Source organism: Heloderma suspectum, chromosome 1 (assembly GCF_057233095.1).
Source record: "Heloderma suspectum isolate Gila_16-S chromosome 1, 16-S_ref, whole genome shotgun sequence".
NCBI lineage: Eukaryota > Metazoa > Chordata > Lepidosauria > Squamata > Helodermatidae > Heloderma > Heloderma suspectum.
In genome coordinates this window covers 121,817,230-121,832,159 of record NC_139458.1, presented here as the reverse complement: position 1 = coordinate 121,832,159, position 14,930 = coordinate 121,817,230, and the positions used below count along the sequence as shown (strand labels likewise).

The 14,930-nt window shown below is 42.1% G+C and overlaps 1 protein-coding gene across 12 annotated transcripts in view; it reads left to right on the top strand.

Moving 5' to 3' along the window:
* PTPN5 (protein tyrosine phosphatase non-receptor type 5) overlaps positions 1-13,167 on the top strand; it is a 111,988-nt gene extending 98,821 nt beyond the window's left edge. For 8 of the 12 annotated variants that reach the window (XM_084855314.1, XM_084855342.1, XM_084855293.1 and 5 more), the window contains 3 exons: positions 771-931; positions 4,309-4,422; positions 12,554-13,167. In XM_084855314.1, coding sequence (XP_084711440.1) covers positions 771-931; positions 4,309-4,422; positions 12,554-12,650 — 372 coding nt within the window. In that variant the 3' untranslated portion in view covers positions 12,651-13,167. The remainder of the gene's footprint in view (positions 1-770; positions 932-4,308; positions 4,423-12,553) is intronic. The other 4 variants (XM_084855379.1, XM_084855359.1, XM_084855351.1 and 1 more) reach the window with 1 other exon arrangement.
* The last annotated feature ends 1,763 nt before the right edge of the window (positions 13,168-14,930 follow it).

Here is a 14,930-nt window from a genome sequence, read left to right as displayed (position 1 = left end):
ACAAACCCAGTGCACCTAGCATTTATTAGTAACCTTTTATCATCTCAGTGTCTGCAAAGCAATGTTCAATTTCCCCATTTGCCAACCATGGTGCTCTGTAGCTGTCACTAGCTGTGCATATCTATAGGATCTATAGGAACAGCCTATCAGTAGAAGGGCCAAGGTGGCTTTGGTTACAAAGAACTATTAGCATACTAGATAAAGATAGCATACTATAATCACAGAATTTTAGGACCAGAAGGGATCTAAAGATGCTCTTTCCAATGTTCTGCATCTAAACATAATCCGAGCTGTTGACTCAGTTAAGTAGAAAGCTGCACTTGATAATGATCCAAACTATGGAGTACTACAGAAGGGGCCAAGGGTTGTCATGTTGGAAGTGCCTCTGGATGATGCATAAAGCGAGCAAACAAATCCCATTTGACTCAAGTTAGTGAACTATGCTGCAAGGTAAGATTTTAAAAATCTGAATCATCAGGAAGTCTCACTTTTGGAAAATATATTTGCTGACTGCCCCAATAAGATTATGGTGGCAGGCTAGGACTGCTTCTCAGGACGCCACTCACAAGAGACATTTTAAATCACACTTCCTCACCCTGGTGCCCTCAAGCTCTGTTTGACTATGCCCCCATCATCCCCAGCCAGCAAGGCCAATTGTAGCCCAACACATCTGGAGAGCACCAGGTTTGGGGTGCCTGTTCTAAATACTGGAGATGGACTGATGGGATTGCTCACCGTTGCCTCTAATTCTCTTTCTTAATGTCTCATAGAAGGGTGAAGAAATAAGAAATCTAAAGCACTACTGGTATACATCTTGGCCAGACCAGAAGACCCCCGATCAAGCACCAGCCTTGTTGCAACTGGTTCAAGATGTAGAAGAGGCCATGCAGTGTACTGAAGAAAAGAATGCTCCAATCATAGTTCACTGCAGGTAGATTAATTATATGCATCGAGTTCGCAATCCTATGCATGTTTAGACAGAAAAAAGTCCTACAACTCCCAGCATTCCCCAGCCAGCATGGCTAGCTGGGGGATGCTGGGAGCTGTAGGACTTTTTTCTGTCTAAACGTGCATAGGATTGCTGCCTAAACCACCATGAAAAGAGACAAAAGAAAAGGGGAAGTTTGGTAGTTGTCATTTTCCACTAATGTTCCATTGAAGGAACCTTCCCTCACAAAGCTGATGTAGAGTGCACGATTTCTGCATAAGCTCCACCCTCACACTGCCTGTTGTGTCATACTTTTAAGTATTGTTCTGTCAGTCTACCCCTGCTAAGCTAGTGAACGAGCATCTGCTGCTTCTAGTCTGACATTTCAGTGCCCCATTGGAACTTCATGGGGAAACATGATGTGACAACCCTGTATCAACATTTGCACCTTGGGTTGTGCTGAAAGTGGAACATGACTCTCTTATTATTCCCTATGCAGAAAAAACAGGAACCAGTGTGGGCTTCTTAATGACACATGCAACGTGGGGAACAGTCATTTTAGTTTTAGTCATACTCCCATTTTATACTTTTACTGGGCAGGGAGTGAAATTAGCCGGACTGGCTACTTAATTTTATACACGACCAATGAAAACAAGTTTTTTCCCCACACCACTGGACTTCGGTAGGCAGCAAGGAACATTTCCATTTTGAAGTTAGTATCATTTTTGATAAGACCACAAAAAGAGTTCACATTTCACCATGAACAATGAGCACCTTACATCATGTAATGTCATTGCACAAGACTGAGACATTTTGAAATCTGATATAAGTGTCCCTTGTACAAGCAACTTATGTGTGATGGTAGAGAGGGAAAGGTACAATGAGAGTCTTTCTGGTGTTGTTTTCCAGAAGCATAAATGACAAATGAGAATGCAGTGTGCTGTATCAATGCACACAGTAAGCCAGATTTCTTAACGATTATTTCTAAACTGCATTTGTCTGGTATAACAGAACCAGTTTTCTAAAGCATCTTGTTATCTGAATTCACTATTTCTCCTATGCAGTTACTCTGTCAATTTAAATTAACAGAATGCTATTTTATCCAGACCTCTAAATGCCCAGTCTGGATGACTCTCCCCTTTCTCTCTCCCAGTGCCCCACTCCAGACATTCAGAGATGTCCTGTAAATGTAACAGTTTAAATGAGGAAACATTTGCTAGGAAATGCACATAGCAATTGTTCTTAAAACAACTATTCCATTATCAACATGCAAGAGGTTTGTCAGATTTGCTTGTCAGTTTTCATTACGGTAATAAGTTGAATTCATAACTTGTTACTACCCATAAATGCAATACATAATCAACTCTGGTCAATAACTGAAAATTAATATGAAGAGCAATGTATTTGCATTGTTATGGGCCAAGGAATTTTTGAAAAAAGATCAAGTCATGTATCCTATATACATCCATAGATGCGTGTGAAATGACTTTGCAGAAATGGCATTTATTTTTCCTGAGGCCATAGCTGCTAGCCAGAAGTATTTAAGTGAGGATGAATGGAAACTCATCTGAACAGTTACCAGCACTGCTTGAGACCTGCAAAATGGGGATCGCTCTAGGACCAAGGAGTGATTGTTATTTGCTGCTTCTGTTATTTGAAATGACATGTTGACATATCAGGCCTGACAGGAGCCGGATGGTTCACCTAACATCGGTCTGGCATGGTACTCTGTAACGTTTTCCTCCAATCTAAGTGCTAATCTTTCATTGAAAAAATATTGGGCTGTTGGTTAGAGCATTTTATCCCTGTCTTTCTCCTTTTCTCACATAAATGAGAACTGCATATTTTGGACAGGAAAACATCAGCTTATTAAACTGCCTTTTCACATACCAGATTGTCCACAAACCCTATTTCTGGGATGCATAGACCTATACTGAGGAGCAATGCCACCGTGAAGTACCACCTTTATCTAGCTTCCCATTTATTCTGAGGGCGTGCACACCCACACTGTTCAGTGGCTTAGGGCCAAATTAAAAAAATACCTGCAAATATATTTTTCTGCTACTCAGCTAAACACAACTGTCCTATTACAAGAAAGCCAGGGTAGTGTAGTGGTTAGAGTGCTGGACTAGGACTCGAGAGGCCTAAGTTCAAATCCCTACTCAGCTATGAAGCTCACTGGGTGACCTTGAGCCAGTAACCAGCCTACACCCTCTCACAGGGAGTTGTGATCATAAAATGTGGCCGGGGGAGTGGGGGCTATGTACATCATCTTGAGCACCTTGGAGGAGGGTTGGATATGAATGGAATAAATAATATAAAGATCAAAATCTAGAACGTTTGCTCAGTTCATGTCCATCACAGTTTGTGAAACTGCTACCCACCAAGCTGAACGTTAATAAAGAATTAGCTAAGCTTCATTTAGCTGTTATTGTCCCACAGAATATTCTAGATATTATTTGTTTCCTGCCATTTCTCCATGCAGGTCAGGATGGCATATATGGGTTTATCCCACTTTTTCCTCGCAACAAACCTGTGATGTAAGTTAGGCAGAGAGATAAAGACTTCCCCAAGACCAGTCAGTGAGTTTCATGGCTGAGTGAGAATTTGAAATGCACATCACCATCCGTTGCACCAACTCACACTTTATTTGATTGGGGGGCGCGGGGGAAATTACCTTCTTTGACATACATTTATATTGATCGATCAATTGTTCTTATACTCCACACTTCCCTCTAATCAGAGCCCAGGGTTGTTCCCTCACAACAATACTTAAAATTATAGTGTTAGAAATATATCATAAAACATAATTTAAAAGCCCCCCCCTCCCCCATATTCATAGTCAAAAAAACATTACAGCAGAAACAACCAACACATCCCTTTTCAGTAGCACCAGCCACCAGAGACCTGGTAAAATAGAAATGTCGTGAAGTTACACTGAAAAGTTGCCAGTGTGTGGGACAACTGGATCTAGTTGGGAGGGAGTTCCATAAGCTAGGGGTAACTGCCAGCACTAGCAGCTGTACCAGCAGGGCCTCCCTAGCAGATCTTAACACAGGGGAGCACAGAAAATGGGATATATCAGAGGAGTATCACTTTAAGTGTCTAACTATATAAACAAAACATCCCATTGTTTATTACTTGCTTCTTAGTTGATTACTAAGAATTGCATTGGAAATATAATCCTGAGCCAGAGGGCTAATCCTGCTTTGCATAGTCTTGCTACACTGAAATATGGTTCTGCATATTTCCTCTTTCAAGGAAGTCAAGTTGTTTTGCTGGCTTTACACATTTGGCAAGGGTTCATTTGATTTACTAAAGCAATATTGCTGTGCATTCTGGAGATTTCTCCCTCACTTTCTGTTACTCTCTCCGGCCAGCGCAGGGATTGGGAGGACTGGCTGCTTTATTACCACCAGCATTTGCTGCAAACAGTGGAAGAACGAGGGTGCTGTTGACATACTCAGAACAACTTGCCAGCTACGACTAGACAGGTAAAAGAGCTTTGTCCTTTGAAGAGAAACTCCAGTGACGCAGAGGTCTGTAAGGTTTTCCTCTTTTTTGGCATATGAACAGGTTTTGGCTCCACAGGAAACATGTGGGTTCCTACTGTACACATCATTTACCTAGAAAGTTCTAGGAAGTTAATACTAGGTGCACAGTAGCGAGGCTTGGTGTTTTTTACCTTCGCTTTTAAGATACGTTCACTCTTATTTTTTGAAACTGTTATCTTGGGACCACTGATTTTATTCCATTTGATTATATCCCTTTTAGTTGCCTATGATAAGTCTCACTGAAATTAGAACTTACTTCAGAGTAAACATGTGCAGGGATAGACTGTTAAGGCGCAATCCTATGCATGTTTAGATAGAAAAAAAGTCCTACAACTCCCAGCATTCCCCAATGAGCATGGCTGGTTGGAGCATGCTGGGAGTTGTAGGACTTTTTTCTGTCTAAACATGCATAGGACTGCGCCCTTAATGCAACAATTCTGGCACATGGGGAGGATGATGACAGGTAAGTAGAATGACACCTCAGACTTTGAATATGCTTAACTAAACAATCCGGGAGATGCTTGTAGCTCTGAACAGACATTTTTACAGATGTATAGACTAGTACTGCTCTTGCAGGGGCATTAATCTCTTGCAAGTGTAACATGAGAAGTGGCTCTAAGTCTAAACTGGGGTCACTGAGTAACTGCTGTAGCCAGAATGCCATCTGGTGGTCAGATTAGCTTTTTTGTTTGCACCAGCAAGGCTAGAATTTTGTGAAAGGAAACCTGATATGTGCTGACACCTTCCCAAGAAGACAAGATGCTCAGAAGGATCAGCGGTGATGGGCTGTAAGGGCACGGGAGTCTGGCACGAGAGATCCAATTCTAGTGCTGGTGCCACTCCCAAGGGATTTAGATAGATTTATTTATTTATTTCTATACCACCCAATAGCCGGAGCTGTCTGGGCGGTTCACAAAAATTAAAACCAAAGTGCACACAATAAAACAATACAAAATATATAAAACATTAAAACCACAGTAAGCAATACAACCAGAATAAAACCAGAATAAAACCTAGCAGCAATGCAGGGATTTAAAATACAGATTTAAAACAGAAAAGCTAAAAGTCTAAAGAGCTAAAATGTTAAAATGTCTGGGAAAATAAAAAGGTCTTCACCTGGCGCTGGAAAGAATACAATGTAGGTGCCAGGCGAACCTCACTAGGGAGCTCATTCCACAGCCGAGGTGCCACAGCAGAGAGAGCCCTCCTCCTAGTAGCCACCCGCCTCACTTCCTTTGGCAGGGGCTCACGGAGAAGGGCCTCTTAAGGATGGTCTTAAGATTTAGATCTTCCAGTGAGGCCCCTTTCAAGCCACAGGATAGTATGTATCCCGCAGGGTAATAATGGATTGGTGTTAGCTCTGTGCATCCTATGCAATAGCACCTCTAGGGAATCTCATGAAAGCTGCAATCCTAAACACACTCACTATGGAGTAAACTTCCTTGAACATACTGGGACTGTTTTCTAAGTAGACATGTAGGGGATTGCATAGCATAAAGTCCTATAGCAGCCTCCCCCAACTTGGTGTTCACCAGATGTTTTGGACATCAGTTCCTATCAGCCCCAGCCAGCATGGTCAATAGTCAGGCATGCTGGGCATTGTAGTCCAAAACCTCTGGAGGGTATCCGTTTAGGAAAGGCTGTCCTATAGGCTCTCAACAGGAAATCTGGGGTTTTGCAATCAGGTAACGCTGAGGGGCTTTTATACTCCAAGTCACAGATGTTCAGATGCACACATGAGTGCAGAAAGTGTTGTTGCAGTTGTCGTTGTTCTAGAAAGAAAGAAAATCTAGTTGGATTTAAATTATTTTTTTCCCTATGTCTCTTTTAATTCCCTTGTCTTTTGGGTTTTCAGCATGTTGATGATTCATTGTTTTGAATGTTGTACAGTGCTTTGTGTACTGAAAAGAAAGCAGAAAGATGGGGCATAAATGTTCCTTATAAATAAATACATTTGCAAGTTCTGGTGTTCAACACCTAGCAATATTGTAGATTCTAGGAATGTTGCTAGTATGTGCAGGGAATTATGTATGCAGAAATATAACATGAGGATACATTTTAGGGTAGTTCGGTCTTACCAGTTAAAATTTGGACTGTTGTATAAAAAGGAAATCTACACTGGATTAATCACTTACTGGTCATAAACATCAACAAAAACACATCTTGTTGTACTTTTTGATTCTGACAAATGAAACTTAAGGAAGACATTTCATGGAAAAACAAAAGAACCATGCTGACTCTTATTATGGAGGAACAATTATTGAGCTCAGTGGGAGACAGAATAAGAAATGTTTGTCACCCTCCTGAGGTGCTGAGAGAAGGAGACCAGTAGATTCTTCTATAGTGGATGCAGTACAGACAATGGAAAGAAACAGCAGCTGCGTGGAAAGATCCTCATCTGTGCATACGTTGCTATATGTGAGCAGGAAAGCATCATATTAGTTCAAAGGGTAGTGTACTGTACAACCAATGGGGGAGTTGCTCTATCATCTCTGAATAAACAACCCTTGTGCTTTTCCAGGTATTAATTCCCCCACAATTGGTTTAATTCTCTGGCATTAAATAGGGAGGAAAGGTGCTGTGTGAAAGAGGCACCAAATATTAGAGGGATATTGTGGCATAGTTGATAGACATACAATAACCTATGTGGGATTACGCAGAAGCAAGTCACATTAGGTTTAGTGGGTCTTACTCTGAAGGAACAATTGCAGTCTTAATTCTTGGTCTGCTGTTTCACAATCAGAAATCTGCATAGGGATTCCACAGTCATGAAGTGTTAGAAGCTCTAGTTAAAAATAGATTTGGACTTACGAGCTTTGCCAATGGGACTTCTTTCAGTTTTCAATAGAATTCAGATATTGTACGTTCAGCTCAATACTTTTCGGTGGCCGCTTTCTAATACCTGACAACTCACAAAGAGGCTACAGACTGCCTGCTTGGCCTCACAGGTCAAACTGCATCCCTGCATTTTTGGAACCTAGCTTTGAGACTCCATGGGCACTTTACCATGGTTGGTAAAGATTTCTCTCTTGTGTACAAGATAAATAGATCTCCCTAGAAAAACAGAGTGATCAAGTTGTCCACTCAGAAAGTGGTCATTTTCTGGTCATGAAAATGTGGGATAGGCATCAGAGTAGAACAGAGATCATGCTAGGAAAGAGGCATGAGCAACAATATTAAAGCCAGTTGAACTCCGGGGTGATTCTCAGAGCTGGGACACACTGGGATGCCCAAGCAGAAAGAATGAACAATGACTGCCCAAACTCCAAGGCAATCAAAGGGTTCAAAACAAAGGGAACAAAGAGCTTGATGGCTCAGCGGCTGGACTCAGGATGGGTTAAAACAAATTTAATTTGCATCTAGCTAGCTACACAGGGTAGAGTAGTGTAATATTCAAACGGAAAAAGGTGCCATCAGGTAATACTTGACCTTGCTGACCTGTCTGGTTGGTGGAGAGGCTTCAGGATTGAAGCATTTTCCCACCAGCGCTTTTGATCGCCATGCCGACCCATGAATTGAACTATCAGGCAGGTATTTTCATGTTTTCCCCAGTCACAAGGAACAACGTTCTTTAGTCTAATCAAGCAGAAAGTACATATGTTCTATGCCTCCTGTGCCCCTGTGGTGATTCCAGAGCTTTAACAATGCTCCTGGCAGATTTTCAGGCTTTGCCTTCTGGAACCAAAATGGAGCCAAAGGGTAATGCCAATTAAATGCATAGAGCACAAGATGCATGTCAGAGAGCCAGCATGTCAGAAGCTCTTCTGCAACAGTTCATGGTTCCCCCCTCCCTATCCTGCATTTTAACCTCATAAGAGCCCTGTGAGGTAGGCTAGGCCAAGAGTGTGTGACTGGTCCATGGTCACCTAGTGAGCTTCATGATGAATGGATCCTAGTCCAACACACTGACCACTACATTACACTGGCCTATGCAGAGGAAATATCCTTCAGATCTTCTGAGGAAGATAATAAGATTAGGAGGGCTAATGTTGTCCCTATCTTCAAAAAGGGTAAAAAGGAGGAACCTGGGAACTACAGACCAGTCAGGCTGACATCAATCCCTGGGAAAATTCTGCAGCAGATGATAAAGGAATCCATCTGGAAGCACCTTGAAAACAATGCCGTGATTACTCAAAGCCAACATGGATTTGTCAAAAACAAGTCCAGCCAGACAAATCTGATCTCATTTTTTGATCAAGTAACCTCCCTTGTGGACCGTGGGAGTGCTGTAGACATCATATACCTCGACTTCAGCAAAGCTTTCGACAAAGTGCCCCATGATATCCTGATGAGCAAACTAGCTCAAAGTGGGCTAGATGAAACAACGATCCGGTGGATCCACAGTTGGCTACAGAATCAGACTGAAAGAGTGCTTATCAATGGGACCTTCTCAGACTGGGGAGAGGTAACGAGTGGGGTACCGCAGGGCTCAGTCCTGGGCCCAGTGCTCTTCCACATTTTTATTAATGGCTTGGAGGAGGAGGTGCAGGGAATGCTGATCAGATTTGCAGATGACACAAAATTGGGCGGGATAGCTAATACTTTGGAAGACAGAAACAAAATTCAGAGTGATCTGGATAGACTGGAGCGCTGGGCAGAAAACAACAGAATGACATTTAATAGGGATAAATGCCAAGTTCTGCATCTAGGAAAAAGAAGCCAAATGCACAGTTACAAGATGGGGGATACGTGGCTCAACAACACTACAAGCGAGAAGGATCTTGGAATTGTTGTCGATCACAAGCTGAATATGAGCCAACAATGTGATGTGGCTGCAAAAAAGGCCAATGCTCTTTTGGGCTGCATTAATAGAAGCATAGCTTCCACATCCCGGGAAGTACTAGTTCCCCTCTATTCAGCATTGGCTAGGCCTCATCTGGAGTACTGTGTCCAGTTCTGGGCACCACACTTTAAGAAGGATGCAGACAAACTGGAGAGGGTTCAGAGGAGGGCAACAAAGATGATCAGGGGACTGGAAACAAAGCCCTATGAAGAGAGACTGAAATAACTGGGCATGTTTAGCCTTGAGAAGAGAAGACTGAGGGGAGATATGATAGCACTCTTCAAGTACTTGAAAGGTTGTCCCAGAGAGGAAGGTCAGGATCTCTTCTTGATCCTCCCAGAGTGCAGGACACGGAATAATGGGCTCAAGTGACAGGAAACCAGATTCCAGCTGAACATCAGGAAAAACCCCCTGACTGTTAGAGCAATACGACAATGGAACCAATTACCTAGGGAGTAAGGTGGTGGGCTCTCCCACACTGGAGGCGTTCAAGACGAGGCTGGACAGCCATCTGTCAGGGATGCTCTGACTTGGATTCCTGCATTGAGCAGGGGGTTGGACTCGATGGCCTTGTAGGCCCCTTCCAACCCTACTATACCCTATTCTATGATTCTATGAAATCCCTTTTGCTACAAAATATCAGAACGTCCCCAGGTTTTCCAGAGCCAAAGTATAGAGGACAGATTTCACTCACCTCATAGCAAAGGGAGTCAAAGCTTTAGTAGCCTGGTCGATAGATTTAACAGTACCTGGTTTCATTTGTCAAAGATTGCTCATGCAATAAAGTAAAGGTGGTGTTAACAATTCCACTGCAGCACATGGATCATTCTTCAAGGTATTGTTTGGACTCAAGCACCCTTTCTGAGTCTCCTTGTACAGTAGTCCAGTGTTGACCTTTTCAACATATGCATGACAAGAGAATGAAGAGCAGTTCAGGACCTCCTTCTAAAGGCCCTTTGTCCCAGTGCCTAAAAATGTTCAATATCTTTATTTAGAGCTACCAGAATGTGTATTAGAAAAATTCCCTCTGGCATATATTCAGAAAATGTGAAGTGTAGGGTTTTTTTTCACCCTCTTAAGTCCTGTGAAATACCACACAAAGAGGCATCCTTGTAACTGTTGGGAAGGAGAGGAAGCAGCAGCCTTCTAGTCAGGATGAGAAAATGAAATTTCCTTTCCTGTTTCTCAGCTTCAGGGTGCAACCCTTTGGCCGCTAATGGGTTTGCATGGGCCATAATTACCAGAGATGATGACTTACATGCCTTTTTGGGTCATGAGCTCACAAAGATGCAAATCCCAGTGCCATGTTCAAGGGAGGAAAAAAAGGGCTACATGACAATGATGCCTTAAACAGAAGCAGTTCCAAAAGTAGTCAGATTTATCCAAAATGCCATGTGTTCTTCACTTTATGGCCCACTTCCAAAGGCTGGTCCTAGGGCTATAAGGTACTTAGCCTCATGGGGGCGGGGGGTTGTCTTGCATGCTTTGGAAGAATATATTTTGTACTCAAGAAGCTTCAGTCAGAGCAAAACATATCCTGTGCTGCTACAGAAGAATATATTCTCAGAATAGTGTGTATTCTGTACATTTAAAAAGAGCTCCAAATCCTGCACTAAAGTAACCCACATTTTCCCACCAAAATTATGATACATTTATGCACACATACCCTTGATTTGTATAACTTACAATATTTATTTAAAACATTTCTACCATACCTTTCACTGTAAAATGGCCTCAACAGGCCAGCCCAAACAAACAGGCCAACTTTGGTACACAATGGATAGAACTGATATCAGGCAAACATGTCTGTGAAGAGAGGTTCATAATTCACCACAGACCTTGGAAACCACTCACCTGACTTCAGAAGGTTGTGAGTTTCAAGATGCAAAATTCTGGGCCCGATACCAGGTGTATTCTGCACATAGACCTGCTTACACTACTCTGCTTATACTATCATGAGTGTCATGAGAGCAAGCAGTCAGAGGGGAACGTGGTCTTTTGTTTAGGTTTTAATTAGCTTCTTAAAGAGGCAGACTGCTAGGAGGATTAGCCAGAAAACTTATTCTAGGTTATCACAAGCCATTAGGGAAGTGCTGCTGATTCCATTCGGGGGTTTGTCTGCCGTCATCACAAATAAGGTTGCAATCTGTTTCTGGACTCCTTTTGCAAAGGTTATGCAGCTAATATCACCATGGAGTAAAGAGTGTCCATTTTGATGAATGCTTGTAATGTCTAATCGTTTCAATTATAAACTGTATTGGTGTCAAAAGAATGACAAGGGCACTTCCTGGTAGAGCTCGATGCAAGGATTGGAAATGCTGTTTCACTGCTGTTTCTGGAGGATATGGGGAGGATTATTTCAGCCCACACTAGTCTCTTCTGAGACCAATATGAAACATGACATCAACAGTGCTGGTCTGCTGGAATGAGTGCAAGTGCTACCCAGGGAGAAGGTATCTGCTTTCCCCCAGGATAATTCCCTACACTTCCAGAAACTTGGGAGGCTGACTGCTAAAAGATCCCTAGAAACCAATCCACACATGGAGAATAATTATGTGGTACAGTTCTGCTGCGACTGTACCACCACAGATTGCAGGTGGGAAATCCTGTGTTTGAATCTTCCCTCACATAAAAGAAACTTCCTGTACATAGAAAACTAAGCACATCAGGAAGAAAGCTTTTTCCTGATGTGCTAGTCTAAGTACAGGGAGTTTAAAGAAAACAACAACAAAGTACCACACACACACACACACAAATGGTTCACTCCTAATGTTGCTCTACCATCTTTCTGATTATTCTGAATCTGTAGGTCAGTCCTACATGGATTTGAGGATTCTGATTTAAAATATTTTCTGTTCATCCTTTTTTGCTTGTTTCTATTCTCAGTTGTAGAACTGAACTTACATTTTCTAAACAAAGTCTACATCTTACATGCATTTTTCTGATTATTTTAGCCTCTTCACAATCTGTTAGCAATCGGATTTTGCCAAACAGATACAATGAAATTACCTTCCTGTTTGGATGCTTTAATGAGAAGCATCTAGCACAGACCCCGGGGCCTAAACTCAGGCATGTTGTTGCCTAAGTGGATCTTAAATGTGACCCTGAGAACTCAGTCCAAAGTGCATTTCTCAGTAGAAAGACTAGCATCAAAACAACTGGGCTTTGGATAATTTCGTTTGTATTTGGTCCTTTTTCCATAAGTGCTGTGTGACTTTTGTTAGTATCTTGTTAGAGATACACAAGGGATATCAGCTTCCAAAACTTCTTTTCCTGCTTCCCTTCCAGGGGAGGAATGATCCAGACTTGTGAACAGTATCAGTTTGTCCACCATGTCATGAGTTTGTATGAAAAGCAGTTTTCTAGAGCAGCAGCAGAAGAATGAGGATTCAGAATAATCTGTTATGACAAAACCCAACAGAACTCTGACCAGAATCGTATGTATTCCAGAGCCGAGAACATACACATGGGAGTTTCAGAGAAGAAGTTATTTATTTATACATATACAAATATATAAAGTTTTACTTTCATATTGCTTTATTTTGCATTTAAGAGCTAAGATAATGCTTTCATCTGCGACAGGACATCATCTTCTTCACACAAAAACCAATGGCCTATTTATACTGTAAATAAGATCAGTAGCTTCATTTGTAACAAAATTTTAAAATGTTCTTGTCAGATTTGCTATTTTAAAAAAAATTGCTACTAGATCCAAATACAGTGTGAAATTCTTTGATAAATGTCTTGCTGAAGTCTGTTATGTATGTTTACTAAGCTTGAAAAGTAACTTTTTGGCCTTTTTTTTCTGACCGATTGTTTTTACATTTTAAACTACCGGATACTGTGTATATCATAAAACCTCCTAAGCCTCTGCATTAAAGGATTCAAGTGGATTCATATTGAAATAATGTTCCATGCGTTGTATGTTTGCTTGTTGAAAACAATCAGGCCCTACAAGATAGCTGTGGTGTCAAAGAGGAAACTACTTGGAATGAGTTGCTCTTCCTGTTATTATAGCATTCCTTAATATTTTTCAGGGGTGTGGGGAGATTTAGGAGTTTATTCTGGGGAAGCTCAGTGTGTAGAATTTTCTTCATGGTCCGCAGGACAGTGCCCACAAACAAAATGGCAGTATGAAGGTGGGGGAGGGGTTGTGCTGTTGATCTGGAGTTCATTATGTAGTGACATGGCCATAGGGATGCTACATCATGTTCCAAGCTAACAACTTAATTCTTGTTTACCATGTAACAACCCAGCTCAGACATTTGTTATGGCACAGTAAGAGAGGGTGGAGTTGTGAGGAGAGAGTAATGAAGCAATCACACATAACCACTTAACCAAAACCACACAAACACATACCCCATAAAGTTAGCTTTTGGTTGTCCAACTCATCAACATATTTGTGGTACTTGGACTTTCAAAAAGGTTTTGACAAAGTCCCTCACCAAAGGGTCTTGAGCAAATTTATCAGTTATGAGATAAGATGATGTGTCCTGTTATGGATCAGCAACTGGTTCAAGAACAGAAAGAGGAGAGAAGGAATAAATGGAAATTCTCAGTGGAGGGATGTAAGAAAGTGGCATTTCCCAAGGATCAGTATCGGGACAGGTGCTATTTAATTTTCTCCTAAATAGGGGAACCAGATGATGTTAGGACTCTAACTCCCATCAGCCCCAGCCAGCCTGGCCAATGGTCAGGGATGATGGGAGTTGAGGTCTAATCTGGAAGGCCACAGGTTCCCCACCTGTGCCATAAATGATCTGAAGTTAGGGGCCAAGTTTCTGATCATGCCAAATTATTCAGGGTGGTAAAAAACAAAAAGGGATTGTGAAGCGCTCCAAAGCAATCCCTCCAGATTCAGTGAATGGGCAGTAAAATGGCAAACACTGTTCAATTGAGCAAGTGTAAAGTGATGCATAATGGGGCAAAAATATCCTAACTTCACATCTAGAATGATGGGCTCTGAGCTGTTGGTGACAGACCAGGGGCAAATCTTCACAGCAACAGAATAAGCGCTTTATGTTTTATCCAGTTTTTAATGAAATCAACTTTGGTCCATTAGGCACACATGAAGCAAGAAAAATGGAGTATACACCACCTAAAAACTTGCTTTCACAAGTCACTCAAGATCATTTGAGACCTTACTTTGGGGTTCCGTGGGCAGAGTCCCTCGAGTAGAGCTGAACATCATCAACCAGGTAGACGCTGCTCAGCAAATGAGAGAGGCTTGTCCCCTGTCCACTCTCCCCTGCTCAAACAGGGAAGTTAAGTGGAAGAGATGAATTTAGTCCCTATAGTTTACCTCACAACTCTCCCCTCTCTTCCACGTTATTGAATGCCCTGCTCTCCTCAGCCTTGCTACCCACCTGTGTTGCTTTCTCATCGAGAGCATCGCACCTCAGCTGCTTTGCCATTGAGAGACTCCCACCTGAGTTACTTCCTCATTGAGAGAATTAACAATATTAAAGCCCTGCATGGAGGGAAAAGGTTGGCTAGAGTTTCTTCTGTCTGCCAGCACTTGGCAGGTCACCTGCTGCTGCTGCCTCTGCTGGCTGCCCCCTCCCCTCCCCCTCAGTGCATTCTTTAATTCTCATTGTATCACGGTATCATGACAGCGAAATACTGTGGCTGCAGGATCCCACTCCTGGCCGACTCCTGTCCTTCC